At 39.7% G+C, this 17,349-nt stretch overlaps 1 protein-coding gene across 2 annotated transcripts in view; it reads right to left on the reverse strand.

Annotated features, from left to right (window-relative positions):
- Nucleotides 1–2,066: 2,066 nt before the first annotated feature.
- Cnot9 (CCR4-NOT transcription complex subunit 9) overlaps nucleotides 2,067–17,349 on the reverse strand; it is a 32,779-nt gene continuing 17,496 nt past the window's right edge. The window contains exons 5-8 of one of the 2 annotated variants that reach the window (XM_004638217.2): nucleotides 8,344–8,453; nucleotides 5,945–6,043; nucleotides 5,632–5,723; nucleotides 2,067–4,325 (exon numbers count right to left, since the gene is read on the reverse strand). In XM_004638217.2, coding sequence (XP_004638274.1) covers nucleotides 4,157–4,325; nucleotides 5,632–5,723; nucleotides 5,945–6,043; nucleotides 8,344–8,453 — 470 coding nt within the window. In that variant the 3' untranslated portion in view covers nucleotides 2,067–4,156. Of the gene's footprint in view, nucleotides 4,326–4,594; nucleotides 4,910–5,631; nucleotides 5,724–5,944; nucleotides 6,044–8,343; nucleotides 8,454–17,349 lie in introns of those variants that run through there. The other variant, XM_023723107.1, reaches the window with a different exon arrangement.

Raw genomic sequence — 17,349 nt, forward strand, 5'->3', positions numbered from 1 at the left:
TTTTTTTTAGTGGAACTGGGGATTGAACTCAGGCCCTTGGCTTGCCAGGGAAGCACTTATTCTACTGAGCCATCTTCCCTGGCCCCTATATTTTGTTTTTGAGACAGGATCTCAACTGTGTTGTCCATGCTGGCCTTAAAACTCATGGCAATCCTGCCTCAGCCTCCCAAGTGCTGGGATTACAGCTATGCACCACCATACCCAGTTCTATTTTTAGAATTTATTATTCTATTCCAGGTTCTTGACATGAAAAATTAATTTGACTTTCAGGTTTTCTTTTGTAATGTAATTTCTTTTAAAAGTACTCCTTTAGCTATTTAGAGTCTAGTCTGACATTATCTTTACTATAATTTAACTCAAAAGACTGTCTAGTTTTCTATGTGAGTTCTTTGGTCAATGGTTTTAGAAGTATAATGCCTGTTTTATTTTTGAGACAAGATAAATAAATTTTATTTTTTCACTATGCACGTCAGGCCGGCCTTGCACTTACTTTGTAGCCCAGGCTTGTCTCGAAAACTCAGTGATCCTTTTGTCTCAGCCTCCTGAGTACTGGGATTACAGGCTTGCACTACCACACCAGGCTTTAAATGCCTAAATTTTAAAGAAGAAACTTTCAGTTCTTTTTCCTAGCTTGAGCCTTCTATGGTCAGAAACATCCTACTGTTCTAATATTTTCTGAAAATCAACACTAATAAATTTTCAAGTGCAACTAACGGAAGCACATGCCCATAATCCAGCACTCAGGATTGTATGAGGCAGGAGGTTCACAAGTCTGAGGTCATAAATGCCTGCTTTGGCAAGCACAGGGACCAGAGTTCAATCCGTGGTCCCGCATGTCAGCCTGGGGCACACTGAGCAGTGAGTCCTAGACTCAGGTGCAGTGGTGCATGTAATCCCAGCACTGAGGAGGTTGAAAACGAAGAGGATCACTATGAGTCTGAGCTGTGGAGTAAGACCCTGTAACAAATATGCAAGTGAAAAACAAAACAACCCACAAGTTTGAGGTCAGCCTGAGCATGTGAGCTACCCAGCAGACCCTTGTCCAAATACATACATATATCTCCCAAGAATATAAACAGACAGAAACAGATAGGTATGAATGCAGTGTTCTATGTATGTCAAACTAGGTTTATTAATTGTATAACTCAAAATTTTACTTGTTACACCTGCTTTTGGAACATACATTAAAATACTCTTCCAAAAACCAAGTTGCATAATGTATCAGGAAAGAAAAATCTCATTTCATTCTGTAGTTTCCTACTTCAAATGTTTTAAAACATTTTTATTTATGGTGCCAGGGACTGAACCTAGTTCTTTGTTTATACTCATCATGTGCTTAAGTACTAAGCTGTACTCTACCCCACCACGAGTTCCTGACAGCAACGTTCTATGTCCAGTTCCTAACCTTTGTACAGCAGTAAGATTGAGCAGAAGAATCCTTTCCAGGTAATGTAGAAAAGCATGGTCTGAAAGGTACTGATGCTTCTCCTTGCTCTACCACTGAAACTCTCATAGACCTTCTAAAGCCCTGGAAAAAAGAAACTGGAAGTGTCTTGCTAAGGGCCAGGCATGGGAACAACTCTAAAGATGTGCTCTAAGCCCTCTATCCAGAAAGGCATTACCTTCTCACAGAAACCTTTCCACTCACTGGCTCAAAAGCCAGAAGTCAGGGCCTGTTCCTGTAAGAGACACTTTTTCTTTCTTTTCCATGTTACTAGGGATTAAATCCAGGTCCTTCACACTGAACTACATCCCTGGCTAGGCTTGAATTTACAAGTTTTCTGCCTCAGCCTTCTAGTGTCGGGATTATAGGCATGTGCCACCATGTCTGAGTAGAAGACACAATTTATCAGGTAAATGGCACCATCCCAGCTTCCCAAACAGCTTTTATATATCAGTTGCTGTCTTTCTAGACTCCTAAAGCTGTCCACATAGGAACCACCATTACACTCATGGCAGGGCAATGTATGTTTATAACCAGGTGTATGACAAACATCGCCTGACCAAAGTACCTGAGTATCAATTGACAAAATAAAATCTCCAGTTAAAAGGAAAAGTTATTTTTATAAAAACAGAAGCATGTTTTATTTCAGTCCTGTTGAAGAAGTGAGGGATGGAAAACACAAATCAGAGGAGGGATCTCTTTATACAATACACAAAACATCAAGACCCACCACAAGGAATAATACCCATTCTGACCCTCCCCCCAACAACTCCTATGTGGGTTCCAAGGCCAGCTGAGAATAGATGGGACAAGAATTAAGACACTATTGGCACAGTAACATGGCCAGTGCACCGAAAGATGGAGAGAATTTCCCAAGGAGCAAGGCCTGGGCCTCAGCTGCTTCCCCAGTGGAGGGGGAATGAGAAAACTTTGGCTCAGCAGGAAGGCGGTTATCAAAATCAGGGTTACCCTAGGTGGATTCTCCAGATCACAGGCTGTGGGCTGAAGGAAATCAAGATGTTTATCCAGTCCATGCTGGTTTCTGCTTTCTCCAAAACTTCTCCTCTTCAGGCTTGCTTCTCTTCTTCATTTTGGAAGGCAGAGGAATAAGTGCTTATTCTACCCTTCCTACATCTAGGCTATTTAATTCCTATTTTCTTGGCCTCTAATGAGACAGAAGCCAACTAACAAGGCCGGCTCCCTTTGTGAAAGTCGGCTTGAAAGAGCCCTTGAGTTGGCAATACTGCCTCTGCAAAGATTTCTGAACTTGCCCTTATGGATCTTCAAATTTGTTCAGAGACGTACATCTTTAACTGTATGACATGAGGACAGAAAAGACTTGGTCCCTCTCTAGAGGTGGACCAGCAAATCCCATCTCTGATGAGATGGAAATGAGAGAGAAAGCAGGTACTAACAGGAAAGGACTGGGAAGGCAAGGCAGATGATAGTAAGTTAGGTTCAAGCCCGTGGGTTGTGAACAGAACAAGCCAAAGCTCAGAAGGAAGGGGAATTCTCCAACACAATATGAACAAGTGATAACTATTTTAGTGAACTCTATAATTTCCACAGACAAAATGGGGGGGGGGGTAAGTGACAAGAACAAGCAGAGTTCAGCTCTCCATCTTAAATGTGAATAAAATAAACCCACTTAGCTAATACTGCTTCAAGTACAATCATGAAAACAGATGGAGCTGCTGACATTCACACTAAAAGAAAAGGATCAGGTGGCCTAGCACCTTAATCCCAGGCACCTCCCTTTTAAATGTCACCCGGAATATATCTCTGAAGACTTGAATTCGAAGACTGCCACCCTCTTGCCACAATATAACACTCTTTCAGGATAGCAGGATGAGTTAAGACATCTATTTTAAGTTTAATAAGAGGGAAATGAAAAATGAAAAGCACTGAGATTTGGAAAAGCTAGCAGCTAAAGCCAGAAACAAGGTTAAGGTCCTCATGGCACCCAGGACTAGGAGCAGAAGAATGGGAGGAGGGAAATAGGCGGTGTTTTCCTGCTGTCCTTTGGTTTTACATCTTTCCCCTGACTCCCATTCCTCCCAACAGCCTGATGCAGCTATTGGCCTGCTATGGGGATATAATGCCCAGGCCAACTTTTTATTGAGCTTATGCAGCTAACAGACTTGTAAACAGTGCCAATTAACAAAGTTTTGCTGAAAATGATAGCTTGTGTCCACTAACACACCTCTCTCTGAGATTAACAACAAAAAAACCCAAAGTAAACAAATACTGAGAGAGAATTAAGAGACACATCATGAGTCTTCCAGGAAGGCAAAGGAAAAAACGCCAGATGGCTTGGTCCCAGGCGCTCACCATGCCTAGAGTGCTGCTGCTATCAACACTGTCTCCCCTCCCTGCCAGTGGCTAGGTAGAATGGGAGCAGGGTCATCTTGGGCATGCTGCTAATACAGCATTTGCTGGTGTTTACACCCTTCTGGGGCTGTGGTGGCAGACTGCTGTGTCAGGAGCCCATTTCCTGGGAGTAGCCAAGGGAGCCCAGGTCCTGAGCCAGGTCCTCAAGGCAGACTGAGATGGCAGCCCACACACCTCAGCAGGGGTACCATGCCCCTTTTCTCCAGTGCAGTTCAGCATGAGGTTGTCTATTCTCGGTCGGCGATAAAACCTGAGCTGTTTTCCTCATGGGTTCCCCTCCCGTCCCCAACTTGGGGGAGTTCAGGGAGGAGACAAGGAGGATCACTGAGGGGGAAGGGGGATACCCCGGGGATCGGTGACCTGGCCCTCTTGCAGGTTCTTCACCAGTTGTGCAAGCCAGCGTTTCGTGGTGGTGTCATCTTTTAGCACCTGGGCAAAGGTTGTGTCCTTCAGCTGGTCAGGGAGGCACTGCCTGAGTGCTTCACGTGCCCTACATCAGAAACAAACAAACCAACCAGGGAGACCAACAAATAAACCCAGATTTGGGGGCTAGGGAAGAGCCCCTTTCTTAGATATAAATATACAGTAAGTGGGCATCTATGGCTCTCTCAAGTTATATTTAGAAGCCATTAAAATTCTCTAATGCTTATACCAGATAATGGCTCAAAGATCTCTAGGATTTGGAGTTTGCAAACATTTTTAGAATGACGTCCCAGTGTAGAATTTCATGCAAAAGCAAAATGGAATAAAATGGTGCAATAGTTTACTTCAAATTGCTTTCTGATTTATTTCAATTATGTCAAAATATGTTAAAAAATAGATGAGTTATAGGAAACCAAATATTTCAAAAAAACATTAACAGCAGATATGGATCTCAGTTGGATGTGATAAGTTAATGAATTTTCATTCTATACTAACCTATCAACTTATGTCTTTACAGAAATTGTTTCAATTTTATATTTAAAAATCTTAATAAATCATAAAAACAAAACTATGGTAGCAGCAATATCAGTTGAACTTTAAGTGTTTCATTTTCTTTGAAATGATGAACAGCAGAAAGTCAAATCTGAAAACCTAAAAAAGGTAAATGTTAACTATTTATAGGGCTATTCTAAACAAAGTTATAGTTTTTGTACTTAGACAAACAGAATTTTAAGTAAACACATTTTCAAATGTTGGTGACAGCAGCAACTACTGAAGAACAGGACAAAATGGACAAAAGAAATAGGAAAGGCTTGAGTAACTCTGGTGGCAACTGACTTCAGTCCACATTAAATCAAGTTATTCCTATCCCTAAGAACAGAGAAATCATTCCATTACATGGTTTGTCAGAATCTGAGCTAGCGGCTTTCAGTATAAATTATGGATTTACAAAGCAGAAGGTCAAACGTTTCTAAATGTACTATACCCACAATGTATGATTTCTGGCAGAAAGAGTATGAATATAGGGAAACAAAACAATTAGCTCAATAACCTCATACACTTCTCTTTCTGACCTTTGGAATATCAACTGAAAGCTCAAACCACAGGAGTAATGCATCATAAAGCTTCCCCTGGAATTAGAAATCTACTCTCTGGAAATTCATTATAAGATAATTACGATGGGAAGAGGCAACTCTAATGGAGTTTTAAATTTAGCACTACAGATTTCAAAAGGAATTTACATTCTGTACAGATAAATTAAATATAGTTAAATCCCTTCTGTTTCCTAAAGACAAAAAGCCTATGTCATGAGATGTGGAATACAATTCAACAGAGTATTTCCTTAAAGCCTTCTAATTTCTGTAAATGTTTACCTGGGATTATCTGAGAGTCGAAGGTAACATCTTACTACATGCTTCAGTAGACGGGCAGAAGGCTCTTTGGACAGCTGCAAGACCATTTTACCCTGTTTTGCCCAAAATAAGAAGAGGGTAGGGAGAAAAATAAAACAAACCACAAAGCATAAAATAACTGACATCAGAGATTAGATTGTTCAAGAATCATTACAGAAGTTTCTAGAATTATTTCCAGTTAGAAGACTATAGCTGCTCCAGGGCCAAATGTCAAAGGTCTGATCTGCGTGAGCAGAGGTACAATAGTTACAAATGGGGCAGATGAAAAACTTACCAAGATCATGGCAACATGAGAAAAACGCTCATATGTCTGACATATGTAAGCCAAACCAGTGTCATCTAAGAGGATCTTCTGGAGAATAAATGTGGCAACCTGAAGTAAAAAAAGTAAAACATTCAAATTTACTATCCAACTGTACTCATTTTTCCAAGCATGACCATTAATCAGAAAACTGAGCAAGTAAGGACCCTTGTGTATCTCATACAACTCACTCTACTATATATGCATAGAACAGAAAGTTCACAAATACTATAAAATGGTCATAATTTTTTTCTGAAGACTTTACATGCCTTATGTTTGCAATAAACCTATAAGGTAGATACTATTATTATTTTACATAAAATGAAGGGGAAATTCTAGGTAATTAGCAGATTATAAATGCTGGGAGGCTTTTTCAGTTACTGAACACCAACTATGTGCAGGTATGTGCAGGTTGAAGTCCCAAGTTACAAAGCTACCAAGTGGTAGGGATGAGCTCTAAACACTGTTTTAATACTATAGCTTCCTCTGTGAGCCAAGAAGATTTTAAAGATTTAGCTATGCTTCACTCTTCCAGGGAAGGAAATAAAGCCTTTTTTTTGTAATTTAAAAATTACTTTTTTGGAGACAGAGTCTTGCTGTATAGTTCAGGTTGGCCCTACATAGCCTAGGTTGGTCTCGAACTCATGATCCTGCCTCAGCCTTCCAACTGCTGGGATTATAGGCATATACCACCATGCCTGGCTTGTTCTTAATTTGGAAGTTATTCCAACAATAATAAACTCTGTCTGTAAAGTTTATGTCTAGACTCAATTTCTTCCTTCAATTTAAGGTCATTAACTTTTACACAGATTTAAAAATACTAGTTTAATTCCAATCAGGAAAAAAAAAAAAAACCAAAAAAACAAATCAGGCAATTATGATTCTGTTCCTTGGCTGCTCAAAAAATCAACTGTGTAAATTACTGTTTTACTTTTTTGTAAGTAAAAAGTGTAACATTGTAGGCTGAATAGTAGCCCCCATTAGGTTATCATCAAATCCTGAGGGGAGAGGGGAGAGGGGAGAGGGGAGACAGACTTCATTACAACACAAGCAGAGAACTGAAAAGATTGAAAATTTAAAGTGATGGGAAAACAATGAATATGACAAAGTACTTATATTTTTTTCTTTTCGGTTTTGTGAGACAAGATTTTGCTTAGGTAGTGTAGGCTGGCCTTGAATGCATAGTGATCATCCTGCCTTAGCCTCCCAGGTGCTGGGATCACAGGTATGTATCACCATGCAAGGCTTCCATGACAAAGTACTTATGCCCTATGTCTTACTCTCCTCAGCAATTTGGGAATCACTACATCTACTGTGTTGAGGCATAGTTTGACAACTGGAATCATTTTGAAAGATAAAGAACAGATCATGTACACGAATCTGTGTGCTTGTACTCTCAATAAGCCAAACACAAAGATAAGAGATAGCCAAAAATGGGAAAGTTTCTGAGTGTGCGGATACTGAATCAGTATTGATGCCGCACACTTATTAGCCTGATAAATTCAGAAGGCTAGGTTCTTAAACATTTTGTGTGTTTTGGGGAAGGGGTGTCATATTCCTTTAGGTATCCAAAGACAATCATAGTGAGACCCTGTAACAACCAAATATATTGAAAAAAAAAAAAAGAATTTTATACTTAAGTTATGTCACCATCCATGGTTAAGATCCACAGTAAACAAAAGCTCAAGCACATATACTTGATTGTACATTAAACAATGTCCGGAACAATATGCTTAAGGATTACCTGTAGGAGATGCAGGTTTAAAGCAGAGAGAAAAGTTCAGTGTTTAACTCACATTTGGTCTTTTTCAAATACTGGGAACATTATTTGTTGAAACTGTACTTTCGATTTGATTTGAAACTGTCTCATTGCTATATGTTTATCAATAAAACTTTGAAAAGAAAAAAAAAACAAAAAACAAATACTGGGAACAGAACCTAGGGCTTTTGTTTTTATTGAGACAGGGTCTTACTATGTATGTAGTTAAGGCTGGTCTTGAGCTCATTAGGTAGCCCAGGCTGGCCTCGAACTCCCAGGATTCCTCCAGTTTCATCCTTCCTAGTGCTGGGATTACAGGTGTGTGCGACCATACCCAGTCTGAATTTAGTCCCTCTGCACTGAGCTGCCCCCTGACAGGGTCTTCCTAAATTGCCCATGCTAGGCTCACATTAATACTCCTGCCTCAGCCTCCCACAGTGCTGAAATTATAGGCATACACCACCACACCTGGGTATATCTGGATTTTTCAATGATTTTTAATAGCAATTTTATTGAAGAGAAAAACACTCAGAGGGTTCAAAAAACTGAAAACATGAGGAAAATGATCCTAGACCAAAAAGGTGTTCAAGAGCCAAAACAATGTAGAATGTACCGTTTTGGAAAGCTCACTTCCAGATTCCATAATGCGCAAACACAAAGGAATAATTTCTGTTGTCAATAAAAAGTTGATTACTTCTTGCTCATCTGTTTTCACCAAAGCCCCTAAAGAAAATATGAACAAAGAAAATTACTTGATGAGGGATCAAGTTTGGTCTATCATGTAGTTAGTACTTTAGTTATCAAAATATTTCTAGTGTTATTAGACAATCTTACAATGATAATACTGAGGTCTATTCTCCACTTACTTTAGGTACAGTAACTATATAAAGTGTTGATCATTCATTCTACATTAATCAGTACTAAGGCATAGTCTCAGGTAACAAAGAAATAATGCCAGCCAAAATCCCATTTTAAAGTAGGCATAAACAAACATTCCTCTCTGGCTGTCTTTCCCCTAAAGAGCACAAACATTATAGGGCAAAACCCAGGAGAAAAAGTTCCAAATAAGCAACAACACACTTATGCTAATGTTGGTTCCACAATTAGTTTACTTGTTGGATAGCTACTTGGCCTTTGTAGATCTGGGGTTTTTTTGTTTTGTTTTTTTGGTGTGATACTGGGACTGAATCTAGGGTCTTCATTGAGCTGAGCTACATCCCCAGCCCTTTTTACCTTTTCTTATTTGAGGTGGGTCTCACTAACTGCCTAGTCTGGACTTTACAATCCTTTTGCCTCAGCTTCCCACAGTGCTAAGATTACAGCCATATGTCACCATCTCTATCTCTTGTAGGCCCACTTCTTTATAATTGGTTAGAACAGCTAACTCCTGAAATTCATCCTAATTCTAGCCCCCATATTATCAAGTGATAATGCTGACCAAGTGATATCTTTTCCATCTTGCATACAAGGAAGCAGAACACTAATAAACAACTGTTTCTTGAATTACCCAATATATTCAAAATTCTGATAAGGGCGCTCCTCCTGGCTACTAGAAGTATACCTTCTTCCTATGTCCTCCCATGACAGGGGAACCACCCTGATTTCTCTACTTATAAGGATAGTAATCTTACCATGAGTGTCATTCCCTCCTGTATTCGTCTAAATTTACTTCTCAAGGCCTCATCTCCAAATGCCATCACATTAGAAAACATTTGGTTACAACAACCCACCCCATACTTCTCTACTATAAATTTGTATTTTATTAATCTTTTATTTGGTACAGGGTCTTGCTATGCAGTTCAGAGTCATAAGGATGCTCCTCTCAGCCTCCCCAGCACTGGGATTACAGGTGTGCACCACCATGCCTGGTTTTGGTGGCTGGCAAGGCATACCCAGGATTCAGGGCCAGCATAGCATGTGGTACCGGGGTTCAAACCCAGGTCCTTGCACTTGCCAAGCAGGTACTTAGAACCCTGAGCTACCTAAATTTGTACTTTAGCATAATAGTAGCCAGCATCACAGTAGCTGTGCCTGGGGGATACAGGAAGGAATCTTCATTTTTGCTCACTTGCCATGAAAAAAAGCAAGGCGTGTGCACGTGTGCAAAATTGTCAAACTGGGATTTTTATCCATATAATGCTCTACCAGGTTTTGCACATGTTTACCTGAGTGTGGAGGGATGAAATACACCCACACCCCTCTTCTGTTATGTAAACATGTATTTTACCATAAGTAGAATGTAAGTGGAACTCAGTAGTTATGTCAGGGGAAAGCAAAACACCATCAGTGCATTCATCCACTTCACAGACGAACAGCAAGGTGTGTACTAGAGATCTAAATCAACTGGTTGCCAGGTATGGTGGTCATACCTATGATCCCAGCGCTGAGGAGGCTGAGGCAGAAGTGCTGTGAGTTTGAGGTCAGCCTGGTCTACACAGTGAGCTCAAGACCAACCTAGAGGGGGCCTGCTCCTTAGCTCAGTTCTTTAAATGGCTGCTTCCACAAAGCAGTCAGGATCCCCACAACTCTAGCCAGCCAAACCTGCCCTGAAGGTATTCAGAACAACAACAACAAAAAAGACCAACCTGGACTACATCTGATTTGAAAATGTTCATGTTTCGGTGTTTCAATGCAATATAAGTATGAAGATCATTCATTGTATTCTCTTTACCTTCTAAAAGCCATTAGTATGTTTAAAAAAGGAAGAAATTCAGGTTCAGAAAAATGTGCTTTACCTGCCTACATAATATGCCTGATAAATCTTGGTTCTAAAGGTATCAAATGGGTAAGCCAAAGTTCTTTTCAAACTGCTGCATACTTTGACAAGGAAAATCTATTTTTGCCTTTTTATCTACATTTATGACCTAAGTCTGATAAATATAACTGGTTTACTTCTTTAACTTTTTTTTTTTTGGCTGACCCGGGGATTGAACTCAGGTCCTTGCACTTGCCATTCAAGTGCTTATTCCACTGAACTATCTCCCCTGCTCATTCTTTAACATTTTTATGCAGTCCGTCTGTCATGCACTGTGGTTTCAGATATGCAATAATTTGCACAATGTATTATTCCCAGGTATGCCTTAAACAGGACAAATGTGTTTTTTTTCTATATAGCTTCTTCTTTTTTTTTTTTTTTGGTGGAACCGGGGATTGAACTCAGGCTTGCCAGGGAAGCACTTATTCTACTGAGCCATATCCGGGCCCTCTATATAGCTTCTTGCCTTAATAAATATATAATATAAATTTAAGCAAACTTCTATTTTGAGTATTTGTAAACTATGAAGAAATAAATATTTTGTGGAGTTTGTATTTTGCATACTCCAGGTGAGAAATAAATTTTGAATAAACTTATTTTATCTGAGAAAAAAAAGAAAATGTTTATTCTAAGCATTCATTACATATTTGATATTTTATTTTGATACCTTATTTTCCCACTACATTGCACAATACAGTAGGAAGCTCTTGACAAAACAGGAAGACAAGAAAGGTGACAAAAATGGCCTGCCACATAGGAAAGGAAAGCTAAGCCCATTTGCTGTCTCTGTAAGCAATACATGTACATGGAACATGCAGTCATCATGTGTGAAGACTGCTTTAGGTGTGATGATGGAAATCATATTTTTTTTGTAGCGTTCTACCACTATTTTCATTGTAGTTCATATAGGAATTTATTTGTTATCTTTTAGGTTTTAAAGCCAGTGCACAGCTGATGTAAAGATGTTGATGTTCATTCTAAACACACAATACACATTAAGAATTTAGTATTTTATTGATACCTTACGTTCCTGCTAACCATACGTGGTGTAATATAATAACCTCCTGACAAAACAGCAAGACCAACCATGTCAAATAAGTACATCCTACAAAAAGGTCAAGAAAGCAAAATACATTTGCCATCAGTTTAAGTGATATTTGTATATGGAACATGCTATTATTATGTATGAAGACTGCCTTAGGTGTGGTAATTGAAGATTATTATTATTATTATTATTTGTATTTTAGGGAAGGGTGGTCTCACTACTAGATCAGATTCCAGTGATCCGCCTGTTTACAACCTCCTAAGGGCTGGGATTACAGGTGTGCGCCACCACGCCCAGTCTCAATTGCTGTTTCAGTGCGCCCTGGGGGTGGGGCCGGCTGACAGGCCTGGGGCTTGAATCCCTGGCCCCTGTGCCTACTTGTAGATGCTTTAATCTGCTAAGCTATTTGGCTGGCCCTGAAGTAAAGATTATTTTGAGGGTGGGTAGAGGTCTAATGGTATTTTCACTGTAGTACAAATAGGAATTTTCAGACTTTGTGTACCAAAAAACAAGTTGTTGAAAAATTTTGATGCTTTTTACTTTTTATTTTTTAATTAGGTTGAAGTTATTTAGCGTTCTGTATGCTTCAGTTACTTGAATGTCAGATTGTTTCCTCATATTTGGGAAGTTTTCTGCTATTACTTCTGCCCATATTCTTTTTATATCATTTGTATTGACTCCATCCTTCTCATTGATGCCTATTAGTCTTCTGACATTGTTCATCTTTTCACTTTTTTTTTTTTTTGTGGAACCAGGGATTGAACTTAGGCCCTTGCGCTTGCCAGGGAAAACACTGTTTGTTCATCTTTGCATCATCTTGCAGGTGATGAATTATTTTTTCCTGCATCCTAGTTGTTTTTAAGAGATCCTTTCTTACCTTTTCACTAGCTGCACCAGCATCTTCAAGATCTGAAACTCTGTCTTCACTTTCACTCAAATGGTTTTGCAGGCTTGTGATTGAGATTTTAAGTTCCTCTGTATCTCTTTGACTCTGCTTCACGTGATCTATTTCTTTCCTGTATTGCTCACTCAGGGAATCTGTCATTTTTTTAATCTCTATTTTTTTATCAATGTGTTTAGAAGCAGTTATTAATTCTTTTACTGCAGAGTTTTTTTCAGATTGGGTTTCCTCCATATGTTTCTGTATTTGATTCTTTACTTCAGATGCTATGAATTCAGATTTCTTTTTTTATTTCAGAAATTCTGTTCTGAGTTCCTCTATACCTTTCTGCTGTTGTTTCTTTACTTCCAACACTGTTAATGTATTCATTTCAGCTGAGCTAGTGTCCTCTGCACTTGTTCTGGGTGGGCATTGGGTTTCCCCCATGTTTCTGTATTTGATTCTTTACTTCAGATGCTATGAATGCAGAGATTTCTTTTTCTTTCTTTCTTTTTTTAAAAATTTATTTATTATTTATTTGTATGTGTGTGGCCAGCTCAGCCCACCAGGGGGCGGGGCTGGCTGGCATGTGGTGCTAGGGGATTGAACTGTGGTCCCTGTGCTTTGCTAAGCGTGTTCTAAGTAGGTGCTTTAGACCACTGAGCCATCTCACCAGCCGAGATTTCTTTTTCTATTTCAGAAATTGATTCTGCCCTGAGTTCCTCTATACCTTTCTGCTGTTGTTTTTTTACTTCTGACGCTGTTAATGCATTCATTTCAGCTGAGCTAGTGTCCTCTGCACTTGTTCTGGGTGGACTCAGGGCCTGAGATTGCATTTTGCTCCTTCTCTTTCTCACTTCGTATAACACTGCCTTCTGACCTTGGTGTGGAGCTTTGGTGCACTTATATGCTTAACACCTACTGAAATTCAGGTGCAGATCTATTAAGTTTGAGTTTATCCAGTTATGCCTGGCTTGGGTCTAGCTGTTGTGTTCAGTTCCTTCCTGCTGCAGCCCTTGGAAGTGAACCTGTTGTGCCCCTGGCCCAAGGGGGCACTGGGGAGCGCAGAAGCTCTCCCACACACTAGCCGGGCCTGGGCTTGGGCTAGATCTGGGGATCGCGAGTGTTGTAGAAGTTCTCACTCACTTGGCAGGCTTGGGGGCAAGGGCTCCGGAGAAGTCGAGGGGTCCCAAGGGTGCAGTAGAAGGTCTCACTCACATGGTGTTCCTAAGTTTTGGTCCGGAGAGGTCCCACGGGCGCAGGGAAGCCGGAAGCTCTTCCACACATTCGCCAGGCCTGAGCTGGACTGGATCTCTCTCTCTCTTTCTTTCTTTCTTTCTTTCTTTCTTTCTTTCTTTCTTTCTTTCTTTCTTTCTTTCTTTCTTTCTTTCTTTGCAGTACCAGGGATTGAACTCAGGACCCTGTGCTTGCCAGGCAAGCACTTATTAACTGAGCTATCTCCCTGTCTTTGATATTTTTTTTTTATTTTTATTTTTTGGCTAAACCAGGGATTGAACTCAGGCCCTTGCGCTTGCCAGGGAAGCACTTATTCCACTGAGCCATCTCCCTGGCCCCAATGCTTTTTAAGTGTTCAATAAGTATTAAAAATTCAAGACTTTAATTTTTAAAATATTTTTTTCTATTAAGTACTCATTGTTAAAACTCAAAATTAATAATGTATCAATAGAAATAAATCTATAAAGAATAAATATGGGTATTATACATCCACAATGATGCACTTTTCTGACAAATTGGAGTTTGGGGCTACAGAGTAAAGTTCCAACATACAAAAATTTGAAGAGGATACTGTTTAGCCCATAGTAATCAACTTGCTAATTTCCAGAGGGGGAAAAAAAAAGCCTCTTAGGATTCTGTTCATACTGGTCTGAATCTATAGATCAGTTTGAGGAGGGCAAAACATAAAACATCAAAATCCAAACAAGGCTGGGGAGATAGCTCAGCAGTCTAAGAGTTTGCCTGGCAAGCACAAGGACCTGGGTTCAATCCCTGGTACTAGGGCCAGGGAGATAGCTCAGCGGTATAAGTGCCTGCCTGGCAAGCACAAGGTCCCAAGTTTGAGCCCTGGTACCACATGCCATGCCTGACCTGGAACCAGGCATGATGGCGCACAACTTGTAAACACAGCACCGGTAAGGCTGAAACAGGAGATCATTACAAGTCCAAAGCTGCATAGCCAGACTTTATACCAAATAAATAAATGAGAGATCAAAACAAAAACAACAGTGCTAGGAATCAAACCCAGGGTCTCCTGCTTGCTAGGGAAGCACCCTATCTTTGTGATCTACATCTTCTGCTCAAATCTGATGTCTTAACACTGAATTAACAATAAACTTGGTATCATTCTGTCTTTAAGTCTTTATTGATTTTGGAATACTGACCTTATATCCTCTATCCTTTCTAAATTTACTATTTCTAGAAGGGTTTTTTTAGAGGGAGCAGATTCTTTGGGATTTTTCTATATAAGTATGTTATCTGTGAGGAATTTTTTCCTATTTAATATGTAAGGAAATTTTTTTCTCTTGCCTCATTGCACTAAGATGTCTAGTATATTAAACAGGAACTGTTCCAAGGGGAAAAGTATTTAATTTTTTAAAAAAATGTATTTAGTACAGGGTCTACAGAGTCTTACTACACTATACAGATCAGACTTGTAGTGAGCCTCCTGTTTTCAGCCTTCCAAGTGCTGAGATTACAGGCTTGAGTCACAATACCCAGTCTCAATTGCTGTCTCAGTGCATCCCAGGGGCAGGGCCAGCATGGCAGGCCAGGGACTGAACCGGTCTCTGCCTAAGCAGGCACTTTAATCCACTGAGCTATCTGGCTGGCCCTTAAGTATTTAATTTTGATAATTATGATTTTAACTACTGGATTGCTGCTTGCAAAACTTCTGTATTTTTAGTTTGGTGAGAATTTATTTTTGGAGAACTAAGGATAGAACACAGGGTTTCATAAATGCTACCATCATTTTTTTTTTTTAAATGAGAAGTTTAGTTTGGCTTATATGCTGAGAGATTTTATCATGAATGGATGTTGAATTTGTCACACGTTTCTAAAAATTCATTTACAGTCCAGTGTGGTGGCACATGCCTATAACCTCAAAACTCAGGAAGCTAAGACAGAAGGATCATCACAAATTCGAGGTCATCCTGGGCTACCTAGTGAGTTCAGGGCCAGCCTGAACTGCATAGTGAAAGTCTAAGCTCCTGCCTAGGCAAGCGCAAAGACCCAGGTTTGATTCCCTGTACTCCAAGCTGTGCCAGCCCTGCCCCAGGCACACTGGAACCAGCCAACAAGATCAATTGTGGTGGCACACACCAGTTATCCCAGCCCTGGGGAGGCTGAGACAGGAGGCTCACTATGAGTCTGAGCTGTTTAGTGAGACCCTGTACCGAACACATTAAAAAACAAAACAAGGGGCCGGGTAGATGGCTCAGTAGAATAAGTGCTTGCCTGGCAAGCACAAGGGTCTGAGTTCAATCCCCAGTTCTGCCAAAAAAAAAAAAAGAAAAAAGAAAAAAGAACTGTATAGTAAAACCGTCTCAAAAAACAAAACAAAACTTCACTTACAGAAATTACACAGGGCTGGGGAAATGGCTCAGTGGAATAAGCGCTTCCATGGCAAGCGCAAGGGCCTGAGTTCAATCCCCAGTTCTGCAAAAACAAACAAACAAACAAACAAACAAAGAAAAAACCAACAGAAATTATACAACTGATTTTTTGTTTTGTTTTTGTTTTGAGGCAGGGTTTCACTATGCAGTTCAGGCTAGCCCTGTGTCTATCCTCCTGCCTCAGCCTTCAAAGAGCTGGGATTATAGGTGTGTGCCACCATGCCCAGCTGACTGATTTTTTTTTGAAATGCTGCAATGTATTAATATTCCTTATGTATCATTTATATTCAAACTTATACAACAACACCCGAATTATAAGTAAAATATCTTGATTTAAATGATCTTCTACTTATTCCCTCAATGGACTGGAGGAAACAGTTTCTGAAAATAAATGCAAGAACAGACAATTGGCTTAATACCATGTTTTTTCATCTCCTCATCCTAATTTCTTACTGTTTTTTAAGGCATCAACTTACTACAGTGGTTAAAAAAGCAAAAACACAACAGTAAAAATGGGATAATTTAAATCAAAGTCAAGGATGCATTTAGTTTTTTGTCTTTTTTTTTTTTTTTTCTGTGAGACAGGGTCTTACTCTTTAATTCAGGTTAGCCTTGCTCTCACTTTGTATCCTAGGCTAACCTTAAATTTACGGCAACCTTTCTGCCTCAGCCTCCCAAGTATTGGGATTATAGGTGTGTGCCACCATGCCTGTCTCAAGGATGTGTTTTCTTTTGTTGGAATTAAGTTGCTACTTTAAACTCCACATGAGAAATTCTGATAGTTTAAAAGCACAAAAGAATGTACTGGAATAAAGTTCTCAGTAAGATACCACTTGCAGGGAGATATAAAGAGGCAATTAACATTCTTTAAAATTTATGAAATAATGACTCCTTAAAAGTAGAGTTTAACGTGCTGGGTAAGGTGGTGCATTCCTTTAAACCTAGCACTTGGGAGGTGGGAGGTTGATGCATGAGGATCACTGTGCGTTCAATGCCACCTTGGACTACATGGTAAGACCTTGTCTCAAAAGTACCACCCCTCAAAAAAAAGCAAACAAGAATGAAACAAGAAAAACAACAAAGAAAAGCTGAGTAAGATAAACTTGAAAAATGTCTTGAAATTCCAAATTTTAAAATAATATTTTCTGACTCATGGTTTATAAATCATATGGATACATTGGTTGTATATTAAAATAATAAGCCAAAAAAAACCTGTAATCAGGGGCTGGAGAGATGGCTCAGTGGTCTAAGGCACCTACTTAGAACAAGCTTGGCAAAGCATCAGGGACCGCGGTTCAATCCCCCAGCAC

Source organism: Octodon degus, unplaced genomic scaffold, assembly GCF_000260255.1.
Source record: "Octodon degus isolate 3935 unplaced genomic scaffold, OctDeg1.0 scaffold00096, whole genome shotgun sequence".
Lineage (NCBI taxonomy): Eukaryota > Metazoa > Chordata > Mammalia > Rodentia > Octodontidae > Octodon > Octodon degus.